General features: G+C 44.5%; 1 protein-coding gene across 1 annotated transcript in view; it reads right to left on the reverse strand.

Annotated features, from left to right (window-relative positions):
- Positions 1–13,278, reverse strand: part of emid1 (EMI domain containing 1) — a 59,823-nt gene that overhangs the window by 43,478 nt on the left and 3,067 nt on the right. The window contains exons 2-3 of the mRNA XM_073466971.1: positions 7,881–7,994; positions 6,318–6,421 (exon numbers count right to left, since the gene is read on the reverse strand). Coding sequence (XP_073323072.1) covers positions 6,318–6,421; positions 7,881–7,994 — 218 coding nt within the window. The remainder of the gene's footprint in view (positions 1–6,317; positions 6,422–7,880; positions 7,995–13,278) is intronic.

Consider the following 13,278-nt stretch of genomic DNA (forward strand, 5'->3'; position numbering starts at 1 on the left):
GCTTGTCTTTTGCCGTTAGCCGTGCAATATTACAGTCGAAAAATGCACGGAGTCATAATTATATAGTCATTTTTATTCCACAAGAGGGTTTTCTGCAGCAGTGTGTGCTCTCTCTGTGGTTTGCATGGAACATGTCATAGTAATATATAATAATTATTAGCATGCATCCAAATTTAAATACCTGAATGGCTCCATGAAGTATGATTTGGGGATTTTTCATAAACGTGATGCACAAACCAACACACGCTTACATAAGACGAAGACTGTATGGAAAGAAAGGCGAGCAGGAGGAGAGAAAACTTCCCCTCCGCTGTTTGGTTTTAGTTTGGCTTGTCGTTGTTTTTTTTTCAGTGGTATTGTTTGTTAATTAATGACCATTATGATGATTCCCCCGAGTGCAGCAGCGTGGGCTGAGAGGGGCTGGCTGGACGCTCCCATGTCTAATCTCATCTGGGGCCCTCAGCCCAGTTTCAGCCTTCACTTCAGCTGCTTCCAATTTAGGCTCTGCACTTGTGCTGCGCTGGCCATTTACATAACGATGAATATCAGCTGCTGTGGCCTTTTTTTCTGCACGCTGGCTGCAGCGGGCCTCCCTGTATGTTCGTGATTTATGTGTCTTTGTCATGACTGCGTAAATGCTCTGGATAGCTGCGTGAACGCTGCAGATTTCAGATCTGTTTTTTAGCTCCGTTTGGTTGTTCGGTTGGTTTGTCAGCGGGATTACACAAAAACTACTGAACAGATTTCCACAAAACTTGGACGGAGGACGGGTCTCGGCCCAGAATAAACCCCATCAACTTTTGGTGCAGATCCAGTTAAAGGAGAGGATCCAGTAATTCTTTCAACATTGCGAGTTTTTTTTTACATTTTCGTTCATATATCAGGGAATAATTCATGGATCTTAATGAAAAAATCAGACATATTTAGGTTGCTGGTATCGATGAGTAAGAACAATTCGATACTGGATCAGGGCTGTCACAAAATCTGATTTTTCACTCCACGATTATTGCCGCCAAACAAATTAACTTAACGATATTTTTGCAATATCTATAGAAAGTTGAATGCTGGCAATCAAATTCATCTTTACCTTTGTTTACAATGTGTTTTGTCTGTTTTTTGGCAAATAAATAACCTCCAAAATATGAGTGCAGGGAATCTGTAACTGTAACTGTAAAAAAAAAAATAGTATATCGCTGCAACCCTAACTTTGTGCCATTCTAGTCTGTGAATGAATCAATGACGAGAGACATATTTAACACCTGCTCATGCAAACAGAGGGAACTCCAGGAATGCGACTGGGAGAAAAAAAGAGGAGGTCTAAATGAAAAGGTGACTCCATGTTGTGTCCGGCCCTGGTCGTGCTGCTGTGTGGTCTCGCGGGATCGGGAGTGGAAGGTCACCTGCTTCTCGCTCAGCTCGCTCCCCTCTGACCTCAGTCTGGGCTCCCTCCACTCGCAGCTCCTAAAGCCCGCTGCCATTAAAGCAGCTAATCACGCTGAACAGCTGCATCCCTCACTGTACAAATCCTCCACACCTTCGCTCTCCCACCCACGCATTCACTCTGGCAGTCAGACAGACACTGGTGTCCACGCTCTCTCCCACTCTTCCCTTTCGCTAATGGCAAGCTGCAGCCGACTGATGTTTAAAGCGCCGGGTTTAGCGTGGAGGCCTGTGATAAGCTGCGCTGAGCTGTGAAAACACAGATTACGTTTCTGCGGCTTATTACAGACAGCGCGCCTCTGCCTCCCAGCCACACCGTAATTGCGACCCAAAAACCGCAGCCTCCGCTTGGCTGCGAGATACGGCTTGACGGGGACCCCCCCACCCCCCCCGGCAGAGCTTTGACAGCCGTGCTAATTCAAGTCTACATCCCCCATATGTTTTGCTGCACGGCGGCCCCCCTCCTGCGTTAAGCTGCAGCCATATTTCCTTTATGGTGCTGTCGCCATAAATCAAATCAGGTCCGAGATATCAACTGCTGTCTCTTAGCGTCATCTTCGCACTTTTGAGAGTCAATCAAAATGAGCAGAAAGCGCCGAAATACAAACATTTTACAGGTTTCCGCAACCGCTGAGTGTGCAGGAACCCTTCAGTGTGTTGACGCTGATGCAACCTGTAAGGGTCTTTGAGAGCCAACTCTAATTCAATAATGTTTGCTTTTATAGGTTACATTTGATATTCTTGTATCATGAAATTGCCTCTAAATGAGGTATAATTTTGATATTTGTGTTTGATGTAGCACAAATTGGGATATCCCATCTGAAAACAAGCGTTTAGGTTCTTGGAATGCCAAAAGCCAACCAGGCATACGTTAAATCCCTGTTTCTGGCATGCTATGAAAGTGCCTCCATCTGCAAATACTTAGCCTTTTTTTTTTTTTTCTTCTCTCAGGCTCAATCAGAGATAAAGACCATTGTGCTCCAGGTCCAGCAGTAAGACAATATCTCCCAAGCCTCGTAGAAAACAATTAGGACCCAGTAATTACACCACTGGCCTGGAATTCCAGCCAAGTCCTGAGGTTAGGGTGAGGAAGTAAGAAAAAAGAGAGCGCATGTGAAAGGTGGCCGTCTTGATGCGGTGTTATCTTTCTCAGCTTGGACTCGGATGGAGTAAGTTTGTTTATCAGCCCGGGTGTGATGTAATGTTTTTGCTTTGTATGACGGGATGACAGCATTGGCGTGAACTTTTCTCACAATGTTCTCACATTTTATCTCCGCGCTCTGCTGCTCCGGTTCTTGAAAAACACACAATCCAGAACTTCAACAAAGACGCGTTATCTTTACCTCAGACCGGACTTGTTGATTTACGTGTGTTGACCAATCGGCTGGCGGGCGGAGGGGTGAGAATGGAGGGACACGAGAGAAAACAACTCCCTCATCTCTACTTGAAATATGACCGTATCGATGACCGCGCTCTCGGCTTATAACGCGCTTCCTTTCCTTTCTTGCAACTTAGAGAAACCACAGCCCCACAGTCCTGCCGGTGTGGACTCTGCTGTAATGCAGACCGGCCTTGGGAGTCAGACATGGCCGGGGGCTTTCGGGGTGGCCTGGTGAGAGAACGGTGGAGTTAAAAGCAGAGTAGCCTGAGTAAATGAGCGGATAACACACATTTTCCACAGTCTGTGAAAAGCAGACAAGCAAGAGGGATGATGGGAGCAAAGGTATATAAGCAACAGAAGAGATCTTTAAAGATGTATGTATCCGGTGTTAACTGTCTGGGAGGTTTATGAGATTAAAAGCAATATGTTTTTAATGTCTGACCTAGACGGCAGACTTTGAAAAGTGCAGTAGGATGAGAGTTATTCTTTTATATAACGAAGGTGATCGCCTTTTTTTAATTCAGCCCAACTCAGGGTCAAACAAGTGCTCGCAGCCGTCTGGAAACCCACAAAGACCGTGTGGAGAGCCTCACACACGTATTAAGAACCTGGATTTGAAACTTGCACCCACTGAACTTCAAGTGCAGCTTTAACTTTCACTTGGCAACACTATGGCAACAGATTTAAACACAATCCGGCCTACAGCTTTGCCCGTGTGGCAAGCTTTTATTTCTCCTTAAAGCGGGCGAACGAGGCAGACAGCAGCGGGGTATCAGGTTCTGCGCTGGCAAGAGGTTCTGCTCACGCGGCAGGAGCAGAACAAAGCGCCGGTGGCCCTGGATAGCATCCATGGTGCCGGAGAGTAAAGGCCCCGTGAATGGGACCTGTCACTTCCACTCAGCGCCGCCTGTGATCTGAGCCACCCGGAACGACGCTCAGATAAGTGGCTAATCCCAGCATCCCCGCTGGCTCGACAGCCCCCTACTGCCATGACAACCGGAGGGGAATCTCCTCCAGCAACAACTTAATTGGATAATTTCCTCCCAGTTTGACTGTGTGTTCCTCTGCTTTTGTTAAGTAAAGTCTGGGTTGTCTGAATGTGAATGTGTTTTTTCTTTTTACTCTGAGAGCGGGGAGGGTCTGAAACAAGGACGGCATTCAGGCAGTGTCACTCGATAACACCAAGAAAAAACTCATTATTTATTTAAAACATACAATATCCATCTGTTAGACACATCATCTATCAGAATGTAACCTTTTCTACCAAACATACCTCCACCGAGGCAATTAATCCGATATCAAATCAAACATATTTAAATGTGGGCTCATCCAATATTCAAATTTTGGGGGCGATATTAGGGAGTAAAGAATTCTGATATCGATATATATTGGCCGATACACACCGATTTTTTGCAATTATTCCTAATCTCACTGGACATGTACTAAATATAAATTACCCCAAGCATCTTTTTCATCATTATTATGTCTAAAAAAAGGCCGACATCGGATAAAATATACCAATTTATCTGTGATGGGCCGATAATATCAGCCAACCAATACATTGTTGGGCTCTAATTCAAACACACTTGATCCAGATTTTTATTTGCATCAAATTGTACTCACTTATAGATATTAATATATACAATTTTTCATCACGATCAATCGATTATTCCCTGAAAAACAAAAATGTCGAAAAAAAATAAGTCCTAGAGCCACACCAAAGATTAGTGGGGTCCACACAGACGGACACAAGCGGAGTCATAACCTCCTTGAGGGAGGTAAGTAACATGGGGGAAGACCAGGTGTGACTTTGAATATGAAAAACGTGACCGAAAAATGTAAAGCTTCTTTTGTTTACAAGCATTGTAACTCACGTAACTCAACTTGCGATGTAAAATGCAATCAATTCGGACTTAATCACTGAATAGTGTCTATATTATGTCTTTAAGTCATTTTTGAGTATTTTCATGTGAAGATGACCGACAGAGGGAGGGTTGATGGGGATGGATGAGGGTTTATTTGTCTTGAGGTGCTGAAATAACAAAAATGCCAATAAATATAATTGTCTAAAAAATGTGTCAGCCTGCAGGAAAAGTGGAGAAACGTCTCCAGTTGCAGCCACACTGCAGCAGAGCACCGGCCGCTGGGAAGGCTGGGAGTTACTCTCAGCTCACCTTCGAGTGGAGGGAGCATAAAACAGAAAAAAAAACAGCCTTCCCGCTTTCAGCACCACTAAAAAGTGACCACTTTAACCACTGTAAACATTTATTGTGCTTTGTGTCGCAAGGCCTGACGATTTATGTTACACCCAGTCAAGTCCTGGGCCCCGGCATAAACAGACGCTCCACCCTTCTCGCCAGACTGCAGAGACACGGGGGCCAGTGCCAGGGGAAGTCATTATGCACTGGGAGTGTAGGAGTGTGTGTGTGTGTGTGTGTGGTGGGCAGTTACAGTAGCCTAAAAATGAAAACAGCCGCGTTAAAATGGCACTTTAAGAGGACCGAGTCTCAGTTCCAGCTGGACCATAAAACCCAGAAACCACACGAAAGAAACAACCCCTGACGTAGCACAATGCCTCTCAGAATGAACACATTAAAAGTGATTAATAAAGTGGAGGTATCTGACTCAGCCTGAGGAGGCAGAGGGATCTTATTCCTGAACTTCATGTAGAAGACAGAGGCGGCCTTATGTAAGCCCTAATGGAAATCACTCCTGTTTTAAAGTATTACTCGCACACGTGTGTTGGAAGGCACACGCAGTCCGGAGGCTTCAAATCAACACAGAGGGATGCAGATGGTGATAAATGAGGAAGATTTAAGAGGTAAAGATTGATAAAAAAAAAGAAAGAAACAGAGAGGCAGGGAAAGAACACTGAGAAAGAAAAGAGAAAACTTCCATCCGTCCATCCATTTTCTTCTGCTTATCCGGGCTCGGGTCGTGGTGGCAGCAGGCTAAGCAGGGGCTTCCAGACGTCCCTCTCCACAGGAACGCTTTCCAGCTCCTCCTGGGGGATCCTGAGGCATTTCCAGGCCAGATGAGATATGTAACCCCTCCAGCAAGTTTTGGGGTCTGCCCCCGAGGTCTCCTCCCAGTTGGGAGGCCTGGAAAACTTCCAAAGGGAGGCATCCTAATCAGATGCACGAACCACCATGGCTGGCTGCTTCCGACGTGAAGGAGCAGCGGATCTACTCCGAGCTCCTCACCCTGACTCTGAGGGCCCTGACGCACCAAACTGACAACAGAGAACTAGCTGCGTTGATGGCCGACTGTCCCCTGTCATCTCCTGGGTGTTTGGCCAAAAAGCTGCACTTGAACACACCGCAAAGACGACAGCCAGTGGCCTAAAAGCTTGTGCATCCTGCGCCTGTGTGAAAGGAAATACCTCTCTGCCGATATACAAACCGTTGTCATGATTAAGCAGCATCCTTTGACGCTACTCTCCTGACTGCTTTATAACTAAAATGTGCGTCATGTTAGTCTATCTGTCTCGACTCACCTTCTTCACAGGCGGCGCCGCTGAATCCTGGACAGCACTTCCACTCCAGAGAGGTCACAGTGCGGTACACCACTTTATACGAAGGTCTGACGACGGTCCTGTAGCTGCAAAGACACACAAACCATAGAGCCATCACATACACACAGATAACAACAGCTGTCTTTTTATCTTTTTTATATTTATATGGTCTGATTTGATTTCGAGGTGCATCTGCCGTTCCTCACTCAGAACACAACGTGTGCTGCAGTGGCACTTTGATCTGTTGTGAATGATTTTATGAAGAGAAACTGGTTTAACTGTTAACAGATTTCCTGCTGCATTCACTGACCGAGAAAACAAACCTGCAGTTATTACAACACATAAGCGACTGAGCATGGTCCCCTTTGGTACGAGCATTTGACTTTAGTGAACAGAAACAAGCTGACAAAGACGTGGTGATCTTTACAGCACAGTCAATCGTTAAAGACTAAACACATCTCCTGTACCTTGGCTCTGAGCTGCTCCCCTCGCTGCAGAATAACACCGGACAAAGAAAAAGATCTACAAGGCTTCTTTTATCCAAAATGTAATTCATGTGGTCAACCAACGACAGTAAACTTAAATATGAGAGTGGAAGCTGGAGACCACGGGAATGAATGCACCGACTGTTGAGAAACTGAGAGATCTTTGTTTTCTGGTAATGTGATGTTTTTTCTTTTAATCTTATGGACATGTTTTCCTGCTTCGGCCGAACAATAACGTTTATTCTATTCTATTTTCCATTCTGTTCCCCCACTGCTGCCCTCGTATTCACATCATTAAAACAGCTTTAATTAGCTAGTTTTAAGCTACTTTATTGCTTGTATTACTGTTGATTTGGGTTTTTTTTAGATAACAGCTGCAATGATTCATCAACTGAGCGATGAGTCGACTGGCAGAAAATAATCACCACCAATCTATTTTAAATGTGCCACACTGAAGAGTTTTGAACTCACAGAAACTGCGACCAAACAATCGATTAATCCAGAAAATAATCGACAGATTAATCGAAGTTGCAGCCCTGATGATTATGATTGTTTTCACTGTGTTCACTAATCTGTTCATTCTCTCTCAGGTAATTAAGTTGTTTTCTCTAGAAAATGTCAAAAACTCGTGAAAAATGTCGATCAATGTTTCCCAAAGCCCAAGATTACGTCCTCAAATGAGAAATTAAGAAGCTGAAGTCAGAGAATTTTGACTTTTTCTTCTTAAAGGAGACACATTATGCTCATTTTCTGGTTCGTTATTTTATTTTGGGTTACTACTGGAATTAGATGTGCCAGTGATGGTGTCTTTGCAGCCATTTTGCCCGTGGTTTGTTGATAGATCTGTAGTTTGTTTCAGTTAAGTGGGAGATATTGTTGCTGCCAAAAACTGGATATCTCTGACTATATCTGAAATCTGTTTGTTTTGATTGTTGTGGCATATAAGTAAAGTCTAAAAAATATGATCCTAACATGGCACGAACAGGGTCTGTGTTTGGGGAAAGGCTGCTTTAAAAGGTTCACAGTAGCTTTGGCTTTAAGGTCCCTTTGCCTTCCTCACCTGCCTCCTGTGCATCCCTGTGGCCAGCGGCATGTCTGGTAGACCCGCTGGAGGATCGTCCCATTCTGTACCTGGCACGTCACAGTCTTAGTGACCGTATGAGGACACCAGTTCCTGTCGGGAGAAACACAGCGAGAGAGAGAGACAGAGTCAGGAAAGTGCAGAGGAAAAGTTATTCTGAGACACAAGAACATTTTCAGAGTTAATAATTCAGGAAAGAGAAGTGTACGTTTTCAAAACACCTTCAAACAAGTGCACTCACACTGTGCCGCGCTCACAAAGGGGAAATTAGCCACGCAGTCACATTCAGTACGCTGTTGTCTTCCCGCGGGTTTTTACACTCGCCCCCTTCCTTCCCCCCTCCCTTTTGTTTTGACACTCCTTTATGGTGTTTACACGCTTTTAATCAGCCACGAGATTTTGCAGGAGTGCATTGTGGGCTGTATTTACACTGTGGTCTCCCCTCTATCAATACACATCCGTTTGCATTCGGCTCTCGGAGGAGGAGGCGAAGTCCCTCAGGAGGGAATAAAGAGGAAGACGAGGTCCCGAACGGAGATTAGAGGTTTTCAACACGGGTTAAAGTAAGGTCGTCTACTCCCTTTCCAGAAAGACGCTATCAGGATTCACTGAGGCTGTTGAGAAACTGACCTTCTCTGGAAAAATACGCCCGTGTAAAGGTCAGAGGTTACGATCTGATAGATTAGGATATGATCATTTAGAGCAGGCTGAGTCAGCACACTTACTTACAATCACGTCAGAGTTATATCTCAGGCCTCTGGGTGCAAATTGAAAGGTTTTTCACTCCATGAGAGGGTCCAGTTACAGCACTAAAAGCACCAAACTGTGTAAAAGGATGATTCACTTGAGAGCTAATTGGTTTGAGAGTTCAATTAGCGTCCTAACAGCAGCAGATATCTGTTGTTGACAGTGCAGCGGCGATGAGAAGAGTTCATGCTGCAGCACTGACGGGTGTTTACTCGACGTGAACGTACGGAAACGCTGCGGCTGCATGAGCCACCACATGTTACTATCATTTTATTAACAATGAAGTGTACAAATACTCTGATTACCTTCATGTGACTGTAGCTGGAGGAGGGAAAATGATTACTACGGCCTGTGTTTACACAATCAATGGATGTATAGAAAGGAGGCTCTATGCAGAAGCCACAAAGGAGGCTGTGTGGCACAAAACTCTGTTTGTTCTGCTGCCAACGCGTTTGCAAGACTGGGTGGGGATGGGGGTGTTCCCATCAAAGTCTGTTTGTCAATATGTGAGACCATATGTTTGTGTGTGTGTGTGTGTGTGTGTGAGACGGTTTACACTAAAGGAAACTGCCGAAGGCGGAGGATGTGGAGCAGCTCCCATTAACAATCCTCGCATGTTGTGGTGGCCGCACACACAGAGCTGAGGCAGCCCGGAGAGCGCAGCGCGGTGAGATGTGTGCGAGCTCCTGCAGCACTGCAGGAGTATTTTCTTTTTCATGACTCATTTTTGATTACGCATCTAGAAAATATGTTACTTTGCCAGATTAAACACAGAGCGCGTCATTTCTGCCGAAAGGTATCTCTCAATTAGGCCGGCGACTAATGATTATTCTCATTGTCCATTAATCTGTTCATTCTCTCTCAGGTAATTACGTTGTTTTAAAATGTTAAAAACTCGTGAAAAAGGTCGATCAGTGTTTCCCAAAGCCCAAGATAACATCCTCAAATGTCTTGTTTTGTCCACAACCCAAAAAATATAGACATAAATTATGCAAATGTCACAAAGTCACAATGAATTTAAGGCGAGACCACTGACGAGGCGTTTCAGGAGCAGTGTTTTCTGTGGGAGAGAGGAGCTTCTGTTGGTGCTGACTTTGACCTTTTTAACTTTAAATCTTTTATGTGCACAAGAAGCTGTATAAACACCGAAGGGAAGGAAAGGAAAAAGCACAATCGTCTCCTTAAAAAATGTACAAAGTAGTTGGCTGTTAATTCAACAGTTGACAACTAATTGATTAATTGTTGCAGCTCTACTCCCAAACATGACGACATCGTAAAGTAGCAGGGGATCATGGGAGACGATGACGATGAAAATCTATCTGACTGTCTCAGGCAAAAAATGTCCACGGATGAGCCGACGCATCAAAGTTTTATTCATGTTCGGTTCAGACGTGTTCGACGTCTTTCTTCCTCCACATTGTTGGAAACATTTGGGATAATCTAAACACACAACTGAACAAAGATCTTGTGGTTTCTAATGTGGAAAAGTTATTGTAAGTTACAGAAGTAAAAAGCTCGAGTCTGAGACAACATATTTCAGGAACTATTAGAGACACAGTTTGAATTAATCCTAAACGTCTCAAGTAGGAATTACATCTGCCACACATGTTATTTAAATACAGGCCCACCCTCCTCCGTGTCTCTCACTGTATCCATCAGCCGTGAGGCTACAAAAATGAACATGGATCTATATGATTACCCCGTGATTGCTTTCCCTTGTCCAGAAAGAATTGCTCTAATCATGGGTGGAAAATTTCAGACATTGAAGGAGCTGTGGTCAGGTAGAGCCGGGAGTGAGGGGAGCGGTGGGTACTGACTCCTCCCCACCACTTATCCTCCAGACCCAACAGATAAACATCTAAAGTTTCCCAGGCTGAGAGGAGGTTTCACCTGGGAACAGCTAAGATTGTCACCAGGGGGTGCCGAGGAGGGGATGTGGGGGTGGGTTTTATGGTCTCCTCTTCTCTCTTTGCATTGCACTTATGCAATTACCAGAGAGGAAATGCCAACCGCTGCTTCTTCAGTGAATGAAATAACAAAAGCTGTAGGCAGAACAGAGCTTACAATTTCCCTAATGGCTTGAAACCAATCCCTGCATTACCTACGTAGCTCGCTAAAACTGAATCAAAACATGTTGACCAGAGGCAGCAGGATAGTTTATACAGTGCAGAGAGGAAGGAGATACGAGGATGTTCGTGCTAGAAATGCTAGAAAGTTTTATTAGTACCCTGGTACAGGTAACATTAGGGCTGCAACCAGTGCTGCATGGATGCTAACGTTAGCTTATGGGTTACCAAATATGTTGTTGTGCATTGAAATACGGCCCGAATCAGGTGAAATGATGACGATTTGTAAAATTTCTTATGTTTGTAGGACACTTGAGCGTGATGGTCGCCATGTGAATATTAACCTTGATTATATTTATTTCTTATTTAGATAAAATCCAAATTTTTATACCCTCATTATTGTGTCAATTTTTCCTCCAGGGTATCACAAACAGCATTGGATAGTGATATTTTTTAAAGGTATTGTATATTAATTTCATTATGAATGATCTGCTGATTATTTTCATATCAATCGTTTTTATCATTTAGTCAAAAATGTTTAAAAAAAATTGTGAAAAATGCTCGTCACAATTTCCCAGCATCGTCTTCAGATTGTTTCTTTTGTCCGACCAACAGTCCAAAACAAAAAGACTCCTCATTTACTGCCATTAATGACAAAGAAAAGCAACAAATCATCACATTTAAGTAAATATTATATTAAATATTTAGTATTTTTGCCTGAAAAGTGACTTAAACAATTAATCAAACTTTTTTTTGATCAACTAATGGATCAATCAACTAATCATTTATCTCCTCTGGGTTGAGAACCACCATACAATGGTCCATTGACTTTTGTCTGGATTTATACATTAAGGCACACAGGTGCCTGGTGCGCTCTCAGTCTTTCACTCAAAAATGTTTCATAGTCAACACCTTCCCCTTACTGGAGGCGCTCTGGTGTTATGAAGTGTGAAACCCACCAGCACCACGCTGTTTCGCTGGCAAAAAAGCAGCGAGCAGCCCCTCGGTGAGTATCGGGTCTCTAAGCACACATGGCACACTCTGAACGCTGGGCCCAAGCTAAATAAATCATCAACCGTCTCTCACAGCCAATAGTTAAGAAATACACAAACACTTCAGACGCCAAGACAGTGAAAGATCGAAGGGGGGAAACAAAAACCCTAAATGAGTGCGAACGCTGTCAGAGAGCTCGTGAACTGAAACAAAAAGCTCATACGCTTGTCTTCTTTGCCTCGTCGTTCGTTATCATGCTGCTGACATTTTCTGCAGCAGACTGTGTGGGGAGGAAGAAGCCGGAGGTTCGGTCGTGTGAACCGACGAAAGGGGTTGACGAGGGCAAAAAGACTCTGGTGAGAAACATTTTCGTAACTCCCTCTCCATCCACCGAGCGATTCACGTAGTGTAGGAGGAGAGGAGGGCCGAGCATCGAAGATATGTTTGAAATGCAGCACGGATACAAATCTAAAGGATTTTCTCTAGATTTCTGCCTGTGGGAAAAATACTTGGGGGGGAACAGAGGACAATGGTCAGATGTGGCAAATGGCCAGAGGGTGAGGAAGAGGAGAGGAGAGGAGAGGAGAGGAGAGGAGAGGAGAGGAGAGGAGAGGAGAGGAGAGGAGAGGAGAGACAAAGGTCATTTTATCATAAGGGTCACATGAGGGGACGTCCGATGGGAACAAGGAAGAGGAAGGAAAGACAATTATGAAGCCATGTTGGTCTCTTGGGATCTAAAAGATAAATGTGGTGCGACAACACATGACAGAGAGAGAAACAGAGAGTTCAATCACAGTGAAATTAATGGAGAGGGATACGACATTCCTCGGGTTTTAATCTGCAGCTTCTTGGAAAACGACCTGAGTAGCCTACGAGAGATTAAACTGAAACAGAAGATGACAAGAGTTATGTTCAGTTTGTGTTTGAATGATTGAATGATGACTTAACAGAGACTCTCGTGTTGCAGGTTCAAAGCTGCAGTGTGTTTTCGGTGTGCAGAGGACAGTGAAGATCATCAAAGCACCCCGAGGATCAGGGCTAAGTGACTCCTCACAGCAGCCTCAGACGAACGAGGGAAACTCTCATCTGTCTTTGTCTGGTCTGATCTTTGACCTTCGAACAGGCCTGAACACCTGTGAGCTCTGAGTGTGTCTCTGTGCGTGCCGGGTCCGTGCGTCTTCAAGTGTTTGAGGACGGAAGTAAAAAGCATCATCAACGATCCATCATGTGGAGCTGAGCTGACACCGACCTTCTCAAAGGTGTAATTTGTAGAATATGTTCAGAATTTGAAGGTAGCTCCAAAAACACGGGGCAGAGTAACCAACAACTGCTGCTCTTCGCTAGCTATCCTTGGCTGGTTAGCTAATTAGCTCATGGCTCAGTTAGCCGTGGCCCTAGAGTGTGTCCGGATCAGGAGCTCGGATCTCCACAGGATCAGCTCACCTGGATCTGGCAGCCTGAAGACTGAAGACAGACTCCAAAACCAACAGAGATCAGTTAGGTGACAGGGGCTACAGTACAGAGGTGATTTACAGAAGCTCTGAAAACGACTATGACTTTGTGGGGCGTCA

The sequence above is a fragment of the Pagrus major genome, chromosome 5 (genome assembly GCF_040436345.1).
Source record: "Pagrus major chromosome 5, Pma_NU_1.0".
Classification (NCBI taxonomy): Eukaryota; Metazoa; Chordata; class Actinopteri; order Spariformes; family Sparidae; genus Pagrus; species Pagrus major.